Below are 24,130 nucleotides of genomic sequence, written 5' to 3'. Positions count from 1 at the left end.
ATATCTGAAATTAAAATCGTCAAGTTTCTAGCCTAAAAACCATTTAGGTCGCAGAGTTGGATCAGATCGCATTCGTCGAAATTTAATTGATATTGGGCATATACTTGTCAGATCCTAATTAATGTTTGACGCGTATCTGATAAGACGGAAAAAAAATCAAAAACAATCAATGCCAGTATTGTATTTTGTTGAGATGGTTCAGGATTGTCTGATGTTTAAAAAATTATAATAAGTACTCAAATCTCGAGGACATTTTATTCTGCCCATGTTCATTATTTAAGCTTGTACCTCTCTAATATCGAGGAGGAATAAAGTCCAATAAACTAAAAGGGTCAGCCAGTCTTAAATTCTTCCAGTCATATTCCTTAATCTCGAAGAATAACCTTTGCCAGTTCAAATGGCAAGATTTTTTCAAAATTGTTGGCCACCTGCCCAATAGTCGGATCCTGTGTCCAAGATTGGGACTGAATCCATTGCACTTGTAAGGCAAGCTGCAAAAAAAATCTTAAATAACTACTTTCAATATCAAAATTTAGATGATAAATTACAATATCAAAATGAAAACCCAGTTAATTGTATAACTCCTTTGCCTAGCCAAAAGTGTACATCCAAAGTTATACTGATTGGTGCTTCACTGTTTTATTCTTAAGAAAATTCTTGAGATAAACAACTTCTGATGCCACCAGCGCATTCCAACAAAGGGTTATAAATTCACTTCTCATTGACCCTGAACGACATACATAAAAGAACAGCACTCCTGCGAGTACCAATGCAAGTATGTCATGATCAACAATCTCAAATGCAGTTTATGTAACCTCTAGTCAATTCAGAAGAGCACTAGGAATATATATACTCAGCATGAATAGTGGATCACAAAAAGAAACAGGGACTAAATTATTTTGAGTAAGTTCAACAAATTGCACACCTCGACACCAACAGGAAGTTCAAAAGTTAATTCAGAAAATAAGTCATCATAGACAGTTAATTCAGAAAATAAGTCAACATAGACACATCCAACGAATTAACCTTTATATCCTGATAGCTCAGCTTCTTGTGTCTGCCATTGGCATAGGCATAGATGTTCAGAGTATCGTTGTACATTCAAAGTTTGTTCACCGCAGCCCAAAAGCAAGAAATACTAGCAGAGAAGTTCAACAATTAATTCAGAAGATAAGTCAGCATGACACACATCAGCCAACGAATTAAACTTTATATCCTGATGGCTCAGATTATTGTGTTTCCCATTGACATAAGCATACATGTTCAGAGTATCTTTGTCAGCAATTTTGAATGAACAAACTAATCAGATGAAGCCCCTCATTCTTTTAATGTTAGTTCCAAATATTCAATGTGGGCATTGACCACAGCCCCACATTTGCATTCAAATTTTGTTCACTGAACCCGTAAAGCAAGAATAAATCAAACGAAAATAAATGACTCCTCTTTGCTCATTATGGCAACCCAGAAAACCTCATTGGTACCAGCTATTAACCACTGTCCAGACTTTCTTAATACATATGAAACAAATACCTCATATTCCACAAAATCCATATTTCCTTTAATAATTGATTACATGCCAAAAAATGTTCATGGGACTTAAAACAATCCATAGCAATATGTTACAGCAAAATCTTCATTGCAACAAACTTCTGTACAAAGTCAACAGACAAGACCTGTACAGGGGACAACCACTGGGAATTAGTAACAAAGCATGACAGCTCTTGTCGAGTGTATGCTACCCAATTTTCGACAATGTTTTTAAGCATTTTTCATACTATATTGGTCCTTTGCTCAAAGACATTGAGGCACTCGGTCTTGGGGCCAAGAGAGCTTACATTTATGCAGTTGAAAGGCCCAAATTATTGTACTAACATCCTCCCTTAAATAGGGTAATCTGAATTAATTCCAAAAATGCGCACTTTGTGCATATTGGGAAATTTAGCAATAACAAGCACCAAAACAGCGATTGTGTTCAAGAAAAGCCATGGATTTCGGTAGTCAGTGGTGTGAGATGCAATCAAGTATCTGCCACACAAAAAGAGAAAGCTAGAGTTACGAAACATACAAGAAAAAATACTAGAAAATATTATAAGTAGCAGCTTTCATGAAAAACAAAAAAAAAACTGATATTATTTGATTAAGAGATAACTGGTAATGAAGAGAAATTAGTTGCCCAGAGATTGGCACCGCAAACAAATTGTGGAATTGAACGTTGAAGTGCACCTAAGATGAGATCTACATATTTTATCCATCTTTTTCTGTCATTATCACGATCTGAAATCCTAGTCCAAACCCAAACAGGTATTAACTTTTGTATACTGGCTATCTTACGACATAGTCCAAAACCTTGAGTAAAAGGCTACATGCAAAAACATTCACTTCAAATCTCCACATCGGCATAGTATATGGTAGATTAAATTTTTTGTAAACATTTTCTCTTGTAATTATCATCAGTTTCTTAGCCTAAGAATATTCAACAATCAGTGTGTTTAAAAGGGGCGAAGAAAATGAAGAATTACAATGCGTTTAGCGTTTTGATGACCTCAAATCAGAGGTATGCTTAAGACCCATATCTTGGGATTCCTCTGGGTTCTCCTTCAGTGAGAAGGAGATCATGTGGTCCATCTGGAGAATGCATCTGCGGGCCTGCTCCAACTTCAAGGGCACACCTCAGACCATCAACAAACTGTTTTGCTCAAAAATACAAAGAAAAATAGCAGAGTTCTGGTATCAGATCCTTCAAAATCAAAAGACCTCCCCATCTACAATGGCAGGGCAAGCCAAATAAATAAGAGCGCCCCCCCCCACAGTCAATTTCTAACAGCTATATTCATGGGAAATGAGGCCCAAATTTTTCTAGAAGCTGGACCCACTAGAAAGTGGACCATCTAAGTCTGAAAACATTACATTAAACTCATTTTGGTGAGCTAAAGTGTGCCCTCTAAGGCTGAAAATATTACATTAAACTCATTTTAGTGAGCCCCAATAAGATGAGCGCTCTTTCCTTGGTTGGCTGATTTAATTTTATTGGATCCAATTCCTTGTGGGACCCATGAGGTGCAACCAATATTTTCTTGCTAATAATAAAGTGTGCTTAGGTGAATGAGTTTGGTGGGGCTTAGGAGGAGAGTACACCTCACGGTCCTCACCCTTAGATAAAAACGTTACATTTAAATCTTGTGGATCCTAGGATGGCTGAAATTTTCTTAACAATATGCATAATGTAAGGTCTATGGGCGGTGGCCCATTCGTTGACTTACTAAACTAACCACTCATATGAAGAAATGCCCATGAGGGCCCCAATGCGAAACACTTGGTGACAGAGCAAAACCATGTTGATGGTCAAGCGGACAAATGGCGTTTGTATTTTTAATTGTGAGCAATAGGAATATTTGTCTGTATCATGGGTACCAACTGTCGGAACATTTGTTCTCATGAGCAATAGGAATATTTGTCTGTATCATGGGTACCAACTATCGGAATATTTGTTCTCATCGTTGAGTAAGCAAATTCTAGAAGTATCATATTAATTGCTCCAAAATTGACACTTAAAATCCCCTCTATTGCTCGTTAAATACCCTTTGTTGAAGACCCATGGCACCTTTGTGGAAGATGGTGCCGAATTTATATTAAAGTACGGCAAATTTCATATGGCTTTTTTCAAATTCTTCGAAATTCGAAATCCATGCTTCAAATCCAACGAATCCGGTGACTTAGCCTAGAGACCACTTCTTACCACATCTACAACAATTATTTTATTTCCTTTTCACTTCTTCCTCAGAGATGCTACTAGAGGTATTGGATTCTTTTCAGCTTCAAATCTGTACAATCTAGTGTAGTATTTGTATCCATGGTCATAATATCATGTAGTTTTAATTCGTTCTAGATGTGTGGCCTTAGTCTGGTTATATATAATCGGATTAGATATTCTGTTGATAACTCGGATATTCACATATCTAGTGTTTCCTGAACTCGTGTAAATCTGTCGACATTTCCCTTTTGCTATATTCTAGTGAGTTCTGTAAAAATGTCTTCCTCTTAAAAACCCTGCAATCTTTTAATGAAATCATCCTTGAATGTATTTCAGCTAATCGAAAAGGACAGCCTCTTTCACCACATGTACCAATTGTATGCATCGCCTTCTAATTGCATGGAGGCCTACTTGATTTTTCCATCATCGTTATCAATATTGTAGATTTCAAAATATTTCCATCTTATTAAACCCTGCCACTTTTCATTTTTGTGAAACTTAATAATTCAAGTTTTTCTCTCATTGGGCATGCAAAAATTTGTTGATTATTATAGGGTGGAAATTAGTCGGTGATCACTAAGCAACTAGTGGGCATGTTGGGTAGTAGGGCTGTCATACTCGAAGAACTTGGTGATGGATTAGATGTGCTTGAAGCGCTTGGTTGTGGGATGAAAGTACCTAGAGAACCAACTCTAGCTGAAAGATTTGTTATGAGATCCTTAGTTCAACATGATTTTATTATCTATATTTTTTATTTCTGTTTGTTCTTATTGCAGCTCACCATGGTTCTAAGCATTTTCGTTTTGTAATTGGTAATGTTTCTTCTGAAATTCATTCCCAAGTTCTTCATGCTTCCAAGCATACAGATTGTGAATCATGATGTTCTTCTAGCTTCTCTAGTCTGGAAGTTTAATTTGCTCTTTCTTCCATTTTTTTAGTTTTGGCTGGAAAACTTCTTCAATCAATCTTGATTGTCTTAATGGATTATTCGTTTCCCTGCTATAGGTCTTGATTGGTGGTGTGCAGATGATTAAATGCTCCTATAATTGCCGTATGGTATGAATTGTTGCCATACATTAATTCCTGCTATAATGTCCATATGTTTTTTATTGTGCAGTTGATAGACAAAGGTGTAACATGCAGACTATGGTATGGTCTGAATGTACCACCACTAGGTCAAACTGCCACTGTTACGACTGGGTTGTATGATGACTGATGTGGTTGGGGCATACAGCTATGATACCAATGGAGCGAGAAGCTCATGAATTTACTCGGATAACAAAAGAGTACAATTTGGTATGAAATATGAATGAAAGATAGATAAATGATTTTCTACAAATGAGGACCCCAAAAAATGTGTTAAGGGATCATCTTGGTTCCCCTTTACAAAGGGTTACTACTTTCTATTAAAGAGTGGGAAAAAGCAGCCAGCAAAGAAGGTTAAAGGCAGTTAGTAAAGGAGAAAGCAGCTGACAAATGCACAGTAAAACAGAAAACGGACTAGGGAAGATAAGACAGCTAGTGAATGAGGAAAAAGACAGCTAGTGAAAGAAGAGAAAGTAACCAGTAAATGAGGAAAAAGACTGCCAGCAAACTGGTCCTTTTTCACTCATTGATTTTCCATATAAGTAGGGTTGAGGGGATGAGAAGGGGTTAGAAAGTATATTTCTCATTAGCGGCCGACAACTCTTCATTCTTCAGTTCCAAACTTCACCACCTATTGGATGCAAAGAGACATATGGCAGCCTGTCAATATGATTCGATCAATCACTCAGGTAACATGAGATTTAATCTAATTATGCTTGTTCCTGGCTCTTTAAAAGTCAGATGACTTAAAGAGCACATTCAGCCCATCCTTCATTCATTCCTAACTACAAGTATCTTTGCAGATCTGATCTCAACCATTTTAATACCTTCATTAAAACTTACCTCGCTCTTCACTATGTACAAGCAACCCAAGAGTGATTCTTTGTGTGTTGAACTTGGAATTTGTGCAGATTTGTTGAGTACATGGCACAACACATCCTTTAGGGACACCCCTTGAGACTGGAAAAGCACCAGTCCAAATGAAAAAGTTTCCTAGCCATGGCAAAGGGTGAGTTTCTTGTGATAACAAGATAGAAGAGCATCTTCTTCTAGCATGATCTACAGGATCTTGTTCCATGCTCTTGGAAGGAGTGGAGACCTCCTGCACAGCAGTACAAGCTTCTCACAAATAATTTCCTCTCAGCCATGAAGTTGTACTGTTGAACCCTCATTATGGAGTCCAATTTATTGATGATCGGACATTGGTATGGCTAAGCCCTTCTGAAGAGACTCGGGATGGAGTTTTAGCTACGTCACTGCAATATGACTTCCGCTATCTGTGTTCAGTTCTTCATGCTATACTCCTCAGTTCATAATACTCATTTGGTATCTGACACAAAGGAGTGTTGGGCGAGGCACATGCACGGTTTTTTGGACTATATGGCTTTTCTATAGGCTGAGAATGTTTGCTTGGCTTGTCATTTATCAGGGATTTCATCTAAGGCCAGGTAGGCCAAGTCTGGTTTGTCATATGGCATATGCCCTGTATGTCAGTACCCACAGATGGTTAGGCATATCTGTTGGGACAGCTGATTTGTCAGGGGCTGTTGGAGTTGGTTGGAGGATCATCACTCAGTGCTTTTCCAAGGCAAGATTGATTGTTGGGCAGCACTGTTTGGGGATGGTCATGCTCATGTTCATGTTGCTTTTTCTGAGCCTTGGCATTGCTTGATTATTGTGGTGCTATTTGTTTTATTGAAACTTGGGTGTAATTTTGTTTTTGAACATTAGGCTAGCTCTTTGTCTGCTTTCAGTTTTGTAAGGAATGATGCAGTTTGTCATTAGTTGTTGGAAAAAGGAGCTTTGTTGATCAAAGATGCCCAATTTTTGGATAGGATAAAGTACTCTACTTTTAGTTCTGCTTTAGTGGCTCTTCAGAGGAAGCTATCAAGCTCATTGTATATACCTTATAACTTTTGGTTCTCTGATTGTAAATATTTTTGTGTGTATATATAAGACGTATTTTTTGAATTTTAAACAAACAAAGATATGTGTGTGTGACAGGGAAACCTTCCTAATATAATATAAATGTATTTCTGTTAAGAAAAAAAGGACATCTGACTATCATTTCTATTCTTGATAATAAAGTTTCATTAAATTTATCCTTGACCCCAAACATTTTATGTACAGACTTTAAGCTTCTTTCAAATCTGAGGTGTAATTTATCAAGATCTTATGTCTCAACTCTCATAATCCTGAAATATTTATTACTTTCAGCCTTCAGGTTCATGCGTTCTGCTAAGAAATGAATTCCAAAACTGTTCTATATAGGCAGAGGTCAATTGGATAGGAAAGGTGATTGAATGAAAACCTAGCCATAGAAAAAGTTAGAACAAGAGACCCTAACAAGATTATTTATGCAGATCTAAGAGTTTCAGTTTGCCTCGAGTATGTAAAGAAACCATTTTGCTTTTACTTCTAAGTTATATGCCCAGCAAGTCTCACTTTGCAAATCTGCAAATAATAAATTGGGAAAATGTACTAGGCAAAAATATTTTTTAACTCAGCATAAGTACACACAATATTGTTTTCAACTAATAATTTTCAATGGGAATTAAAAGAAACTAATATGGAGCATATAACATACAGAGAGAAAATTGTACTCACAGGACTACAGGGACAACAGTCAAGAATTTTCTGTTGCGAGTCAGCTGCTTGCCATTATCTATCTGTTCCCACCATGTCAGCTTGTTGTATATCCCCTGGTCTTCTGAAAAGGGGGTACCCTTTTTCCAGTGAAAGAAATGATAAGTTACCTGCATTTTACATGTAAAAGAGTATGTCATTACTAAGAGCTGCATTAGTTCAAATCAAAGTTATCTGAACTGGAACTGGTAGAGGGTCAGACCAGTATGTAACAAGAACTGGACTGGAACCAGTCTGTGAACCAATTTATGAACCATTCCACTAAAAGATATATAAAATGTGAATCCAAATGATTAGACACCAAAAATATAAATTTTTCTTGTTACAGAATTTGAGAGGAAGAAGGGGAGGGTTTTTTCTCCTGTTCGTTTCCAACTAGAAACATTGTGTACTGTTATTCCGAACAGTCTTCCACCTAAGTTGCAGGAAATGCCTTGTTTGACAATGTCCCATAACCCAAAAAGCCTGGAAACACTGAGACAGGTATGAAATACCTTGAAAACACCACCAGCCATGTCATACAGCATTTCCCAATATGGAAATCCCATTAGGTATGGCCGACTGTACAGTATGACCAACAATGTTTCCAAGGAGATTGGGCACTTTTTTGGAAGTTTATGAGCCCACACCTAAGTGCCCAAGAGGGGATGGAACCTATAGGAAAATAGCACCCGGTCCATGACAAAACAGCAATAGGGAATTGCGTTTTGAGGAGTTCGTCACCTTGGTAATTAATGGTAATATTAAATTCTGAAAGTAAAAGGATATGAAAGGTGAGATAAAGGAAAATAACAGATTTCAGGGTTGGTGTGATATTAGCATTTCTACTGGATTCTATCATGTATGAGGGTATGGGATTGGCATTAGTCAAGACCACCAAGATATGGGATTTTGGATCATGTAACCATTGTACGAGAATTAATAGACATGGGTCTACTAAAATGTCATTTATGAATATCATTCGTATTGTCTTGCTTATTTTCTTAAACGATATGTTATTTAAAATATATATATGTATTTTGTATTTTTTATATACTGTGTTTCTCCCACATACCCATTATGGGAGGTCATGTTTCCAAGCATTCAAATTTTGGAAACTTGCACACATTCCAATATTTCGTGCAACTTAGTCTTGCATGGTACTTGTATATATTTCACAGATCGTTCTTTAACTCCCTAGCACTTACCTCCCATCCAAAATGTCAGAAATGGAGCAATGAATGATTTCATGTAGTAGAGGGCTGTGCAATGTATATACTATATGTAGTGAATTTCTTCCTAATTGAATCTAAAAGCTTTCCCATTTGATGCTGGGATGTCATAACAGATCTTGGAAGTAGAACCATCACTAGAAGTGGTCAAGCCATCCAGTTCCCATATGACAAGTCTCACGGCTTGGATAACCTGACCACTGAATTCTTTAAGATGCTGTCAGAGCAGCTAGATACTTTTTTCAATGACATCATATCTGAAATTCAACATGGGTGAAGAAAAATCCTTCAATAAATGCCACTTTTGTGGCCATGCAACATAAAGGAAGGGCCTCATATGAATTTGAAATCAAGGCATAATTTCAGTCTGCAATGTCAACTACAAAGAATAGTTGCCAGGTACTTATCATTCAAACTCTCTTCTTCCATGCCTATTATGGTATTTGTTCATCAAACAAGTTTTGTCACTGGAAGGAAGCTAATGGACAGAATCACAATCACCGGAGATGCACTTCGTACCATCAAAACCCAGAAACTAGCCTCCATGTTCCTATAACTTGACATGGAAAAGGCTTGTGATAAGTTAAGTTGACACTAGCTAATTTTAATCCTTCAGCTGAACAGCATATATTGGCATAATCTCCTTTGGGTTAAGAGCATTTTGTACCCAGCAAACATTTCAGTCTCAGTTAGTAGCTCCCCAACCTTGTTGTATGCCACTTAAAAAGAAGTCAAACAGGGCTGTCTGCTTGCATCAGTTCTTTGTATTTGATCAGCACATGGCCTTTCTAGTCTTTTGATAAGGTTCCAAGAAGCGAGACTCCGACAAAGTATACTGTAGCCCAAAAAGCGAAGGTCAACCAGCAATCATTTCTTGATGATACAGTTCTGAGCATAAGCAATTTGCTAGAAGATTGCCCTTCACATTTTTGTGAGGCTTCAGGATCAGAGGTCAATTTCCAAAAATTACAGTTATTGATTGTCTTTTTCCCACACCCCCACAGCTCAATAATCAGCAGCCATGGTAAGAGTTTCTTATTGAGGATCAAACCTTCACATGTTTGGGAATTCCCATGGGATCCGACTACTTAGAAATTTGAATAGCTGACTGGATGTCATTTCTTGGAAAAGTATAAAAAAAGCCCTCAAGACTTGGCCTTCCAAACACCTTGACCTAGCAGATTCCATAGTGATGATGAAATCCAAACTCAATCAGATGGATAGTAATCGCACCTTCATGTTCTTTGCTTCCAACAGTGACGAGATGAGGTTAGAATGGGTTTTCTTGGACTATTTATGGACGCCAGAGCTTCAAAAGAAGTAAAAATAATTCAATCTGGAGAACTGGACTAAAGTATGTGCTCTTGTTTCTCACGGTGGTACATGGGTATTAGGGACCCATGTTTCTTTCTAAGGTAAAAGGAGCCAAACATATAGATATTCTCATCTCTCAAGGTCATATAAGGAAGCTAGTGATCCACATGGTCTAGATCAGGGATTAACAATAGTCGCTTCCTTTCTAAGAGCCAATGAAGGAGAGGAATTGATTTTGACTCACTTTCCTTTCATTGACGAACACAGTCCCTTATCAGATGACGTGTGAATTTTGGGAGAACTACGCAGCCCAGTCCCTACCCCAGCAGAACGAGATCTCCCTTGTGCTATTTTGTCATTTCATGAATATCACAGTTAAACATACTATTTTGTCATTTCATGAATATCAGGCAATATCTGTTTAGAGTTCTCAGCATTCCTCGATTCTCCATGAATTCAAAGCAGATCTGGTGGAAGCACCCTAAGCCTCAGGAAAAAGTTCATTGGAGGCTGGCTTATAAAGCTCTCTTCTACCAAGATACAATGCAAAGATGAAGGGATCCAGAGGAAGCAGTTTTGACATAATGACTTCTAACTTTTCTGACAACAGGATAGTTTAGCTTATGGATAATTCAATTATCATATCTTGTTAGGGTAGACAAAAGGCAAGAGTAAATCAGGGAGTTCATGAAAATTTCTAAAACGCCTCGATATGGTGGGGAATCATGATTGTCAGGCCTGAAAAGAGATGCATAGCACTATTAATTTTTCCCTTAATAAGTAAACTCATGTTTGTGGGACCTGAAAAGAGATGATGTTTGTGGGAACAAATGAGAAATTAAGAGCATACTGTAGTTGAGGAAGGCTTGGAAATTTTAATTGCATTTGACTACCGACACTCAACTTTTAGTTGCATCCAAGTAACTCACATTCAATAATCATTTGAAAGTAAGAATTTTTAAACCTCAATCAAAAGTTGCAAATTCTCAAAATGCAGCATAAATTTGAATACAGTCTCAACATGTATTTCCCCAAAAAACCTAATTCTGAACAGAATCTAGATTTAAAAACTAAATTAACTTGAATCACATGCTCCACCACCTCAAGTCCACTTATATTCTTAAAAGACTAGCCCCTCGATGCTTGGGACTTTCACATGATACAAGGGTGCTAGATTTTGTTTCAACAAAGTCAACACGCTCAATTCTTATCTCATTGTTGAATCCCTAGATGGACATTCTTACAGCTATTGACCATACACGAGGCGAACAATATGATTTGGCGTCAATGCATGATACTAATGGTCTCTTGTGAGACACTAGTGGTATTGGTTCAAATATTAAAAAACAACAATATTTGACTTGGGAACAAATTTAGGTACTTACACAACAAATTTGAATAGGTGTAAAAAGACACAACAAATTGACTCATATTTATGAATAAATATTATAATGAAAATTATATATAACTACATAAAAATCAAGTTTTCCTAATGACAGCATGTAAAATATTATGACATATTTTGTTAATGCAGTGCTTTGGTATCTAAATAATGGAATTGAGTAAAAGTTTGAAAAAAATGTAGAGGATAGATTGTACCCGTTCACAACTATTTTTTGCAAACTATTTCATATGATTTTTATAACTTTCTAAAATTAATAAAATCAGCAAAACACTCAAATGATGAGGTTAAGAGTAAGTGCAACATTTAAGGAAATATTTTTAAGTGGCTAATGCAATAAAAAGTTTCAATAAGAACCAAAAGACATTTCTATTTTATAATTACGATATATGTTATAAAAAAATTAATAAAAAATATAAAAGGAAAATAATATTTCTTTAAAATATATATATATGTATATATATTGGTCCTGGAGTATGACCTAAAACCAATGTTGGGAACATCGGCATCGGGATAAAATCAGCAAGGGTTCGAAAAACCAAAAAATCGTAAAAATCGGTAAAATATCGGTAAAAATCGGAAAACATCGGCTAGGCCAAAAATCATGATTTCGAGATAAAATCGGGATGTTATGGTCCTGGAGTATGACCTAAAACCAATGTTGGGAACATCGGCATCGGGATAAAATCAGCAAGGGTTCGAAAAACCAAAAAATCGTAAAATATCGGTAAAATATCGGTAAAAATCGGAAAACATCGGCTAGGCCAAAAATCATGATTTCGAGACAAAATCGGGATGTTATCGAGATGTTCACAACACTGCCTTGAACTTCTTTTGCTTGGGTAAGAACTCATCTTCCTCAAAAGAAGGAAACAAGTTAACAGCCCAAGACCCAAAGGCATCCGGCAAGAGCGTAAAGATGATGTTGAATATATTCTTTTGGGGATGCAGTTGGACCTAAATGCCATGGGACAGGCAGCTTGAAGCTTCCAATATAGAAAACTTAGGAATGAAAACATTCCAAGAAAATCTATATTTTAGAGATTTTCTATGCTCCCAAATATATGATAGTTTGAAAGAGAGATTCGGGAGGCTCAAGCAAGAGTGTGAGACTAGCCATACTACTTATTCTAACTCTTCAGATTGATTGAGTGAGTTATATTCCAAGCCTTTACAAATTGTGCACAGCTTCTGCAGGTAGCAGCACTGCCAGTCAATTGATATTTCTTTGGTCATTGGTCAGCCAGTGTGAGGTTGCCACGTTAAGCCAGTGGTTGTTTTGGCTTCGTTTGAGTTGTGATTTGTGTTAATACGATACACTTCAACTCATTAACATGAAGACTCAACTAGTAAGGGGAAGACAAGTGGCTATAATGGATAGAGTAAGGCAGTTCATTAGGCAAGCTCTTACAGATGCTCAAGTAACCCTGAAGAAACTTTCATGAGGCAAGCCATAATGTAGAGTAAGGAAGTAAACAAGTTACTTGAAAGGAAAGAGAAATGTGAATCAGGCTTTTTCACTGCACAGCGCACCTCACAACACGAACCCCTCACCAAGTTTTGTTCCTTCCTCACCAGCTCGAATCCTTCAACAAGCTTATTTTTAGCCACATCTACCATGAGCCATTACTAATATAAACAAATTAAAATTGTATAACTTATATAAAAAACAACGTTTTCAACATAGCTAGCTAATACCATCATTGAAGAAAATGTGCTAATTTCCAACAGTTCCAAAACATGTATTATGCAGTATGTATGTTTATATGCACATCATACACCACTAATTAATTAATATTGTCTTTGGTCTCAAAAGCAAGGTTGCTTGGAAGCAGGAGCGGAAGCGAAAAGCAAGAGCAGAAGCGAGAACAGGGAACGACATTTTCAAAAGCTCCCGGGTCAGGAGCGAAATTTTATATATTTTGATGCATATATGCTATGTTACCGGATCCAAGGGGGGCAGGTTGCGAAAACGCGTATCCCCGGATCTGAAACGGATTCGGATACGGATCCATCTGGATACGTGTGAGATCCGCCAAGAAACAATTCTAAATATTCTGGGAAACTAATCCTGCTTACAGGAGCCGTTTCATCCATCTCGATCGCAGATACCATGGTTTCGGAAGCATATTTGGCAACAACAAACTTTGTAATGTGCATCGCTAATTCACTATTCCATTCTTTGCGTTTTGGCATTTGTTTTAGAAAATTTTACAACTCCGTTTTGCCATCTTCTAAAACGAAATCCTCATTTCCTCATCGCCCATTATAGTAACACTCGCGGCATGGTGACTGTAAAATAATTATAATCCTCATCGCCCATTAAATTTAAAATAAAATAATTTAAACCATAAACTATAATATTTATTATGTTATTTAATTATAATATAAATGTAGGCGAATAATAATAATATAGATTTTAACATACCGTGAACCGCCATCCTCATAGTATTATAAAAATAATATTAATTTTATAAATTTTGACATAGCAATTAAAATTTAAGAAAGGATTATAAAGTTTAATTATTTAATTATAATATAAATGAAAAAAAAAAAAAAAAAATTATAATGATTATTGGTCGGGTGTGATGCGGCTATGCCCCAACGTGTCGTCGCAACCTGCCCATGGTAATTAAAAATACTTCCCACCCTTTACATTTATTTTACAATTTACATCACCACTCAAGTGGTCGCTTTTTCTCTTTGGTTAAAAATTTATTAGTAAATTTTTATTGCCATAACCCTAAAAATACATATAAAATTTCTATAATTTTTAATAAGTGGCCAATCTCTATAATATTTAATATACAATTAAATATGATATAAGACATTTAAAGATGATTATATTATAAACTATTAAGTTTTAACCATAAATAATAATAATACTAAATTAAACTATAAACTAAATTATAAAATAGTTTAAATAGTGTACTTTCCGAATACGTTTCCGTATCCGAATCCGTTTCCATATCCTGGTATCATAGTATATATATCAACAAAAGCATGTAGACTGATTAATTAGATATAAAAAGCATAAAAACATGGATTGAACCATATGACATCAACCATCTAAACGTTATAATATTCATCAACCACATTCACAAGTTAGTAACATACAACATATCGAGTCTCATGATTCATCAATCTTAAAGTTTCAAGCTTTCAAAATTCGATATATAACATATATCATCATTGATCACTAAAGTTGTAACTTGTACTTGTAACCGGTGTTGCACTAATCGCGATTATATCGTAAAATCGCAGTTTTTTGAAACCGGCGATATTATCGCACGATAAATACATGTATTTTTTTCAGCGATTTTTATGAAAAAATCACGATTTTTTCATAAAAATTGCGATTTTTTCCCAAAAAATCACGGGACAATTAAAAAAGATAAAATTATGAGGAGGTGGCACAATCTACCCAAGCTACCCCTGTCACCAATAGAGGGCGTGGTTTACCTCCTATAGCTCCTAGTTCTTCAGCTTCTAGAGCAGAGCAGAGTCCACTGCCAACTCCAGCGACATCTACATCTAGAGGGGTAGAGGAAATCAGTAGTATTAGACTTTAGTTATTTGGTTCATTTCATTGTATATGACATTATGACTCATGATATGAGATACATTATTATATTTTTGTTGATATTTTGAGGCTGACTTGGGACTCAGGAGTCAGGACTTACTATTCAGGACATGATTCACTGTTATGTGTGATGTAACACTAGAAATGATATTACACATCTTATATATTAGTTCTTTTATCATATTTATGTGTCAATGTATTTATTTTATGTTGTAGATGCTTTAGATATTAAAAAATTTGAAAAAAGATGAATATTTTTATATATTACGATTTTTTCCCGATTTTTACCGATTTTTCCCGATTTTTACCGATTTTTTCCCAATTTTTTCCGATTTTTCCCCTCGCCAATATCCCGATAACAATTAATGCAACACTGCTTGTAACCATTACCAAGTAACCAAACAATAACAAAGAATATCTAACATGAAATGAAATGTTTCAACTTTCATGAAGCATCGTATTCATAGTTCATTACCAATGAGTTATAATTGTGAACTTCGAACTTAAATTGTCATATATATTGTTTACAAAAAATATCATAATAAATATGAAAGAGTCAACAATTATAAAAACTACTAGAAACTAGAAAAGAAAAGTAAATCTATTATCTTTTGCTAATGCTTGGGCCTCTTGCTGCCACGAGAAATGTCTAATTTTTTAGAAGGTCGTGGTGGTCTATTGGGAGTCTCCTCCCACATAGTCAGACGACCATGTCCAAAACCAAAACCAGAAGGCACTTGACCTCCAAATGGGGATGTAGATGGAGGTAGCGGCAACAAAGGCAAAGATTGTGGAACTCGAGCACTGCTACTGGATGATGGGGGTGGCATGGCTACTGTTGTTGCCTCATAAAGTTTACAATTTTTTTAGATGTAGAGCACCATCCTCCAAATTATCTTCCTCTGGGTTGTTGTCCCAAGTCATATATGATGTATCATCACAAGCCCGCTCACAATAATGTGTCAACAACCTCAAGTTGTAGTGCACATAAACCAAGCTCTCTAACTAGGTTTCATTGAGTCTATTTCTTCTCAAATTATGGATGAAGCTATATGTGCTCCAACAACTCTTTGCAAAAGAAGTATTTACAACCTGTGAAAGAACTTTTTTGCCAATTTTGGCAAAAGTCCCTAGCCGCCATACATGGCCCACCATGTGACAGCTTCCAATCTATCCCTATCTTCCATTGCATGCAAAGTACCAAACACCCCAGTGCTAGTGAAGTATTTGCCTAATTCAAGACACAATCTAGCTCACTCCTCCCTTTTAGGGACCAGCATGTCTAATGTTGTCATATACCCATTTTATACCTCTGGGTCTATATGGGGTTTGGCCCGAACCCTACCCCCCACCCCCCTTGCAAGTTTGCCCAATCAAGATGGAGAGTAGTAATTTGGCGTAAGGATATACGCCAAGGCATGTAGTGGAACATTAAGTTTATCCCACTGTGCACACAAAATTGTGAATAATATCATACAAGTTGGGATCTTTTTCCTGAACAATATCTTTTATTTGCCCCAACATGTTATCCATTTGCTCATACACCTGTATCTGCAAAATGAATCATGTTATAAATGGACTTGGTGTATTGCAAAACTTCCCTCATGCATGCCCAAAACAGACCATCAAGAGTGGTCTCCTCCACCTCTTCAAAACCTTGCCTGTCAACTTCAATTGGAGCCCTGTCCTTTAATACCTGCTAGTATTGACTTGATACCATGCTAGCCAATTACTCTTACCTTCAAAAGGCGCCTGAAGGTGAGGTAATAGCTAGCAAATCTAGTCTTCACAATTTTCAACAACTCCAAACTTGAGTGACTGTGGAAAAGCCCATGGGTATTGATATGATTGGTAATAAATTTTATCACTCTTGCCTCTTGTACAAATCACCTATCCATCTGTATTGAGGGTGTTTGCTCTTAATAATATCATGCATCAAAAGGTTCATTGTATGAACCAAACACCCATGTTAGAAGTCACTGAAGATTGCTTGCACTGAAGAAAACTTGTCAAATGCTGGAATGCACAACCAACCAAAGACCAACAGTCCTATACAAGCAAAATCCTACCCATTTTGCAACCCAACCTCGACTCTCTTATATAACTCTTACATAGAAACCAACCCTCCTATTCCTACCATTTTAAACATGATTACCATTCAAAGGACGGGGATGTGGACCAGGAATATCAGAGTTATTTCCAATAGTTTGTGGGTCATTGTTGACCAGGATTAAAGAAAAAAAAGGTATAGCCCTCCATGATGTAGACACAATTCTAATGCCTTATAAGTTATAACATGATAAATATTGGAAATGTTCTCAGTATGTAACTGTTGTCCACCCAGTGCAGGTGATATGTCCATTGAAATATTTTTTGCCCATATAAAGTGAGACTTGAAATTTCCCCTGCATGGTAGAAACTTCCCAGCTGTTTCCATATAAGGCACCATCAACATAGCCAGATGTTTTCATACTGGGCATGTGTATGTGTGTTTGTTTGTGTCTAGAATGCAATATATAACATGCTCATTTGTCCCCATTGTTCATAGAGAAAAGCTTAACAACTATATACAATCATTAAGATAAGGTGTCTTCTGAAATAATGTCCAAGAAAACTCTATTTGATACTTTCATTTAACCACTTGCTAATCAATGGTCATAGATTCATAAAAGCCAAAATGATCGTACTGTGTACATGTGTATGTAATATGCATACCTACATACATACATATACATAATACTCTCCATTGTTGGCATTGTATACGTTATATAACACTCATTGAGATAGACTTAACAGAATATGCTACCACTGAGATAAGAGTCAAGACTCTTTCTGAGCTTTTCTGTGTCTTCATGAAGAAAATTATATCATTGTTTCTAATGACAGCTCTTATCAGTCAATGTGGGGACCTGGGACCATAACGTAGTATTGCAATATTTCTCCATGTATAAAAAGCAATCACAAAGAACAATGGACACCAAGTAATATCACCTTAATAGGATCCCGCATTGATTCTCTCCCATTCTAAGACTTCATGTATTTCTGTTGGTCATGAACCTCAGATCCCATAGTATTTAGAATCTATACAATCCTATTCTTGGATCAGTACTGAGCAGCACAATAAACCCATTCTCTGAAAGAAATAATTTCCCGTACCAATAACGCACTAAGAATATGTATGCATGTGCGTGTTAGTGGGCTAGAAGCAGGGGAACAAAGTTTGGCATACAAAAGGTACAACCAGAAACATTGTCATCACCTAACAGAACTATAAAATAGGATCCATGACATCATGATCCCTAATCAAATTTCTCATACAGGTGTCATGGTCTTTTCTCCTCACAACCTATATCCTGTGTTCTCCATCATTGGCCTCCACAATATCTACTCTTTTCAATAAGCAACATAATGAAGCCTTTTTAACAGTAACACCATTTTGAAAGCATGATTGCTAATCAGTAATCAGACTTTTCCTAGTGGGTTCACGGTTTTTCTTCTCATCACCTACATCTAGTATTCTCCAATGTTGCAAACATCGGCATCGGTATGAAATTGGCAAGGGTCCAGAAAACCAAAAAATCATAAAAAATAAGAAAGTATCCATAAAAGTTGGCAAACATCGGCAAAATTAAGATACCACCAACATATCGGTAAAAATAAGAAAGCATCAGATAGGCCAAAAAATGCAATTTCGCGATAAAATGAGGATGTTGGGAACACTGGTATTCTCCAACATTAGCCTCTATAACATCACCTCTTTCTCTATAAGCAACTTAATGAAGCCTTGTTTACTTTTAAGTTATTTACACAACCCTGAACTTGTGCAGGGATGGGAACTGTAGGACACAAAGCAGTAGTTGCTCTAAATGTAGCAGGCAAGCAGCAGTGATTTAAGTAGCTATATAAAAACAAGCAATGTAATCAGCCATACAAAATCATAAGCCAACAATGGATATATGGTAAAAGCTCAATCCAGATGCTCGCTGCTTGAAATGCAAGAAAACATTATCCACCATAGATATCAAATTACAGTAAAATGAGCTTTTAAAACTTAAATAAAAAATGAAAAACACCCTAGTATAAAGCAGTGTTGTTAAAATCGCGATAAAATCGCGATTTTATCGGAAAATCGCGATTTTTTCATCTTGCCGATCAAATCGCGATTTTTATACGAAAAAATCGCCTACTTTTTTTTTTGCCGATTTTTACTGAAAAAATCGCGCTTTTTTCAAAAAATCGCGATTTTTTCGAAAAAAGCGCGATTTTTAACGAAAAAATCGTGGGGGATCAGGACAGCATAGTTTTATAACTTTTTTTGGGTTTTTTCATGCAATGTTTTTTGAAAGAAACAAATAATTTTTGAGTGGGGTAGCTTAATGATCAAGTCTAGGCCCTAGTATGGATATGCTATTCATGGTAATGTTAAATTCTTAAAGTAAAAGTGACATTCTCCTTAATCTTCATTTTCATCCTTTTACTTAAATTTTTAACATTACCATGAAATGACTCAGGATGTTTGAGAGTGGTTCCAGCCTCATTGGATTTCATATGGAGAAAGTAGAATTTTAGATTTCATTTAAAATCCAGCAGACTTATCAGTTTTTCAGGATTTCAGGATTGGGAGATTGTAATGTTTCCAGGTGACACCACCTGCCCGAGCTACCCCTGCCACCAGTAGAGGACGTGGTCTACCTCCTATAGCTCCTACTTCTAGTTCTTCAACGTCTAGATCACATCAGACTCCACTGCCATTTCCACCTGCACGGGCACCAGCATCTACATCTAGAGGGAAAGGGAAAGCTGTGGCATTTTCTCGCAAGAGGGGCAGAGGAAATCAATAGGATTAGACTTTCATTTTATTGTATATGACATTATGACATGATGAGATACATTATCATATTTTTTGTTGATATTTTGAGGCTGAGTTGGGACTTACTATTCAGGACATGATTCAATGTTATGTGTGATTTTAGCGCTAGAAATGATATTAAACATCTTATATATTAGTTTTTTTATCATATTTATGTGTCAATGTATTTATTTTATGTTGTAGATGGTTTAGATATTAAAAAAATTGAAAAAAAATGAAAAAAAATGAATATTTTTGTGCCAAACGATTTTTTCCCGCTTTTTCCGATTTTTTCCCGATTTTAACGATTTTTTCCGCTTTTTTCCCGGCGCCGATTAAATCCCGATCGCGATGTGTGCAACACTGGTATAAAGCACTAAATATGTAAGCCATTTAATGATTAATGAGGATTCTGAATCACTAATTAAAGAAGATAAGCAATGGAGTAGGGATATCATGGCCAGTCACCTCACTTGCCTATGTATCGGGATGAGGCTTTTGTAGTAGCAGCCAATTTCTTTTATGGAGACAGTGCATAGAAGACAACTAAGATGGTAGCATCCTGTGTGTAAGCAGTTCTTACTGTCCTGTAATAGATCAAGTATCTTTATTTTCATGAAATTTCTGCAGGTAATTTCTGTTTGTGATGTGGATAAAACATTTCAAATGCCTTCAAGCCAATGAATGACTACCAAGTGTCTGGGAAGGCAATATCAATATTGAACCTATTCGTCTGAACATGTATATCTTCAGCAACATTAACAAAGATGATTACTGTGTCCACATCAGACCAATAAAATGAGGAGCCTGATGACACAACTAGCAAAATGTCAAAATTTGTGAAGCTCCCTTAGAATATAGCAAAATCCCTTAGAATATAGCAAAAATGGAATAACTGGAAGTCTGGCAAAAGAAATATAATATCCAAGAAGTATAATTCCCTACTCTAGCACTGTCAATAATTTGGCATCTCCATTTTGTTTGACCACGACTCAAAAGTTGACCTCTGATGTAATTCAAGCCAATCTGGAAACAGAGGGCAAGATCTACGTATACCCCATTTTTGTATAAAAAGATATGATCAATACGTTGTAAAAGCACATCAAAATATAGCACCAATTAAGCACTATAAAACCAGAAAATGTTGCAAAAGCACATTAAAAAATAGCACAAGCACAATGAACCAGAAGATGTTGTAAAAGCACGTCAAAAAATAGCAGCCATTAAGCACAATAGAACCAGAAAACAGGTAAAACACAATGCAGCCCAAAAAAGTCCGGAAATCTGATCAGTGGTGCATGAGTTAATCTTGAAAAATTCATAGTTCAAAACATGAATTGGTGCTGTTGAACATCGCATATCAAAAGATGAAAGGAATTTTAAAAGGGTGCCACGACATAATAAGCTCAAATCGCAATGACTACTTTGAATGATGTCATTAACTTTGCCCATGGTAATCTTACAGAATCTTACAAAGGGCGCCATTTATTGCTACTATGTTCACCGCAGATTTGCTATGGCAGAAACTAATTCACTGTAAAGGCCATTTCTTCTACCGTTGGAATCAGCAGCTAGGTATATGCCCAGAAAGATAGAGAATTGATTTGACACAAACAGGAAAATGTTAAAAAGCCTTGTAGGGTGAAGGTATATGTCTATTTCAATATTAAATAGGTCACTTTGGTCAAGCTTATTGTACAATGGAACATTGCCCCACTCTAAATATGATCATAGTGTTGTGTCTCGTGACATACATGTTTGGAAGAGGGAACTAGAAGAATTCCATTCATAGTTGGAAAACATAGAACAAAGCTAGGATATGGAGAAATTGTCAAGTTTTCAGAGTACTGCTGTAGATCAAACTCAGATCGGTCCTTAGTCTGAATCCTGCTGACAGGTCAAAGTCACGAACAGTAAGTCAGACCTGCAAGTACTCGTGGGTGACAACTTGAACTGCAAGTAACTTGCAGGTTATTCACTGCCTGGCAAGTCCAACTTGTGGGAAGATGGTAAAACCGCCCGCGTCAAACTAAACGCCAAAAAGGAGATCAAAAACCCTCGTTTTTGAATAAGTTCTGCTGCCGAGTTCTTTCAGAGTCTGAACCCAATTCTTGCACTCCTACATCGACAAGTCGTTTGCGAAGCCGAATTTTTCAGCGCTGATTCCATTATACCACACATATATATCATGTGCATTGGCATGTATTGCACTTGGCTTTTAAGATTATTTTCAATTTCTAGCATGTTCATGAGATTGTCATCTCATCAGAAGCATTCCAAATGCCTTTAACAAGAGAATTCCACCAAATTCTCCTAAAATGACTTGCAAACAAGAAACTGGATTGGTATTAAGAACATTACACATATTACAGACCAACAAGAATCTTCAAGAAAGACGCTTTCTAAGGCCATGCTCTGTTTATGAGGCCTCTAGTCGCATTAATTAGCCTATTGTGGCGAGCACAATGTAAGGCTCATAAACCTTTGTTTCAAATTTAAATCGTAATAAGATTCTACAGATATCTTCCTTTAATTCCCAGTTGATATATGTAATTTGTAGCCATTTTCATTGAGAATTGATGTGGTAATCACAGTGATCTTATTTTTGTGTTAATAGAAAGAAATTTTGGGAAGAACAGTTTTTTGATACAGTTTGGAGATCATATTCCAATATAGTTAAAGCAATCACACAGCCAAAAAAGGGAAAACAAAGGGGATTGCACTCGAGAGGGTTCAAGCCCGTGGGAAAGAAAAACGTAATGAAAAGTAATTGGTTTGCACGGAACCTGTTACGGCCCCAAAACATAAACCCTAAAGAGTCGATTTTCAGGAAATTAATGACAGAAAAGCAATGAATTGAATACTGACCGCGAAATGGGAGAGATTGACAATGGTCCAGGCGGTGCCAGCAGTGCATCCGAATAGAGAGAGTACGATGATCCATGTGAAGAAGAGTATGAGAATGTAGGTCGTCCACACGCCGGGATACATAAACCATGATGTGTTCTTGTTCAAATCCGGCGGAGGCACCGCCTGCACATACAGGTTCCCAATCCCCATGTTCGGGAAGCTCAACCCACCTTCCGCCATTGAAGAATCAATCAGATGACAAATGATCTCCTATTTTCCCCTCTTTCCGTCGTCTCAGAATGATATACAATCCCTCCTTCCGATGGTGATATACCATCTTATGAGAAAACTCATACGCCAGAATCTAACATTTCAGGATGAGGAATACATATTGTTCAGCTGACACGTGTCATATTCCCCGCATTGCGGGGGAGACATTATGCCCCGACCTTAACATTACTCGAGTTGTCCCATTTACTTGTTTTTTTCCCTAACCGGAAGGATTTTTTAATAGATATGAAATTATAAATAAAAGTATGAAAATATCACTTACACATAATTTAAATGATTGTTTTCACCATGAGCTTTAATTTATTAAAAGTTGTAAATTTTATAGTAATTTATGAATTTTATATTTTTTAAAATAAAAATCGAAAGATGATGTACATTTAATAATTTGAAAATATTATTGGTTATATATACGACTTAATTTATGAAATCAAGGGTCTTAAAATTGATTTTCTATTTTAAAACTGAAAACTTATATGGTGTGTTTGTCACTTCCATTATGTTTTTGAGTTATAAATTCTCCGCGTTATATATTTTAAAACTTATATGTTGTGTTTGTGAACTCCATTATGTCTTTGAGTTACAAATTCTCAACCTTACATAAATTGAATTGCACATAAGTGTTTTCATAGCTATGAGTGTTTATCAGTCATTTATTTTATATGGTTGTGTTGGTTCAGTGGTTAACTTGTATTTGAGGGTGGTTATTATTGGTAGGTTTAGTAAGAGTGAGGTATTATTGGAAAAAAAATGCATTGTTTGTTAGGTTTAAGGACATTTTCGATTAACTAAGTTAAGGCAAGTGTATTGGTTGTGATCTAATATTAGTAAATATAAACAGAGTAAAGACCATGATTGTTATCATAAATTTTTTGAGTACAATTCTTAATTTAATGAATTCTAAGAAAACTATTTTTGATAGCGACCCAGCGTCACTCATGAGAAGGATTCAAAAGGAGAGCCCCATATTTCAAGTACATTTCTTCTTCCAAGTCCTAAGAGATCTCAATCGACAAGTCAATGGTTTTGCAAACAAAGTAACAAAGTTAAATGGAGGTCCTTAAGAAAAATGGGGGTTTATATGTTCTAGTCATCCCTTAAGCTCACTTGTGTTTTATCAAACATGAAAGCATGCCGTGATTTTCATAAT

General features: G+C 36.2%; 1 protein-coding gene across 3 annotated transcripts; it reads right to left on the bottom strand.

Annotated features, from left to right (window-relative positions):
• Positions 1–602: 602 nt before the first annotated feature.
• Positions 603–23,100, bottom strand: LOC149219406 (uncharacterized). Of its 3 annotated transcripts, XM_089384362.1 has the most exons (4): positions 22,711–23,077; positions 7,445–7,593; positions 1,836–2,025; positions 1,416–1,673 (listed from the first exon to the last, which is right to left on the bottom strand). In XM_089384362.1, exons 1-3 carry the CDS (start codon positions 22,930–22,932, stop codon positions 1,881–1,883), a joined length of 516 nt encoding a protein of 171 aa, XP_089240488.1. In that variant the 5' UTR covers positions 22,933–23,077; the 3' UTR covers positions 1,416–1,673; positions 1,836–1,880. The 3 variants fall into 3 exon arrangements, with proteins under 3 accessions (XP_089240489.1, XP_089240488.1, XP_089240487.1); XM_089384363.1 differs by lacking the exons at positions 1,416–1,673; positions 1,836–2,025 and adding an exon at positions 603–757 and having other exon boundaries at positions 22,711–23,100; XM_089384361.1 differs by having other exon boundaries at positions 1,416–2,025; positions 22,711–23,073.
• Positions 23,101–24,130: the final 1,030 nt, after the last annotated feature.

This window comes from Pinus tabuliformis, chromosome Q (assembly GCF_031772625.1).
Source record: "Pinus tabuliformis cultivar Carrire ecotype Pingquan chromosome Q, CPIR1, whole genome shotgun sequence".
NCBI lineage: Eukaryota > Viridiplantae > Streptophyta > Pinopsida > Pinales > Pinaceae > Pinus > Pinus tabuliformis.
The sequence above is the reverse complement of the archived record's forward strand: the minus strand, read 5'-3'. Positions and strand labels throughout refer to the sequence as shown.

Coding starts and splice junctions, on each gene's coding strand:
- LOC149219406 (XM_089384362.1), bottom strand. CDS start 22,932: ATGGCGGAAGGTGGGTTGAGCTTCCCGAACATGGGGATTGGGAACCTG. Junction 7,594..22,710: donor TCAATCTCTCCCATTTCGCG/GTCAGTATTCAA, acceptor TGTAAAATGCAG/GTAACTTATCATTTCTTTCA. Junction 2,026..7,444: donor ACTGTTGTCCCTGTAGTCCT/GTGAGTACAATT, acceptor TTTGTGTGGCAG/ATACTTGATTGCATCTCACA.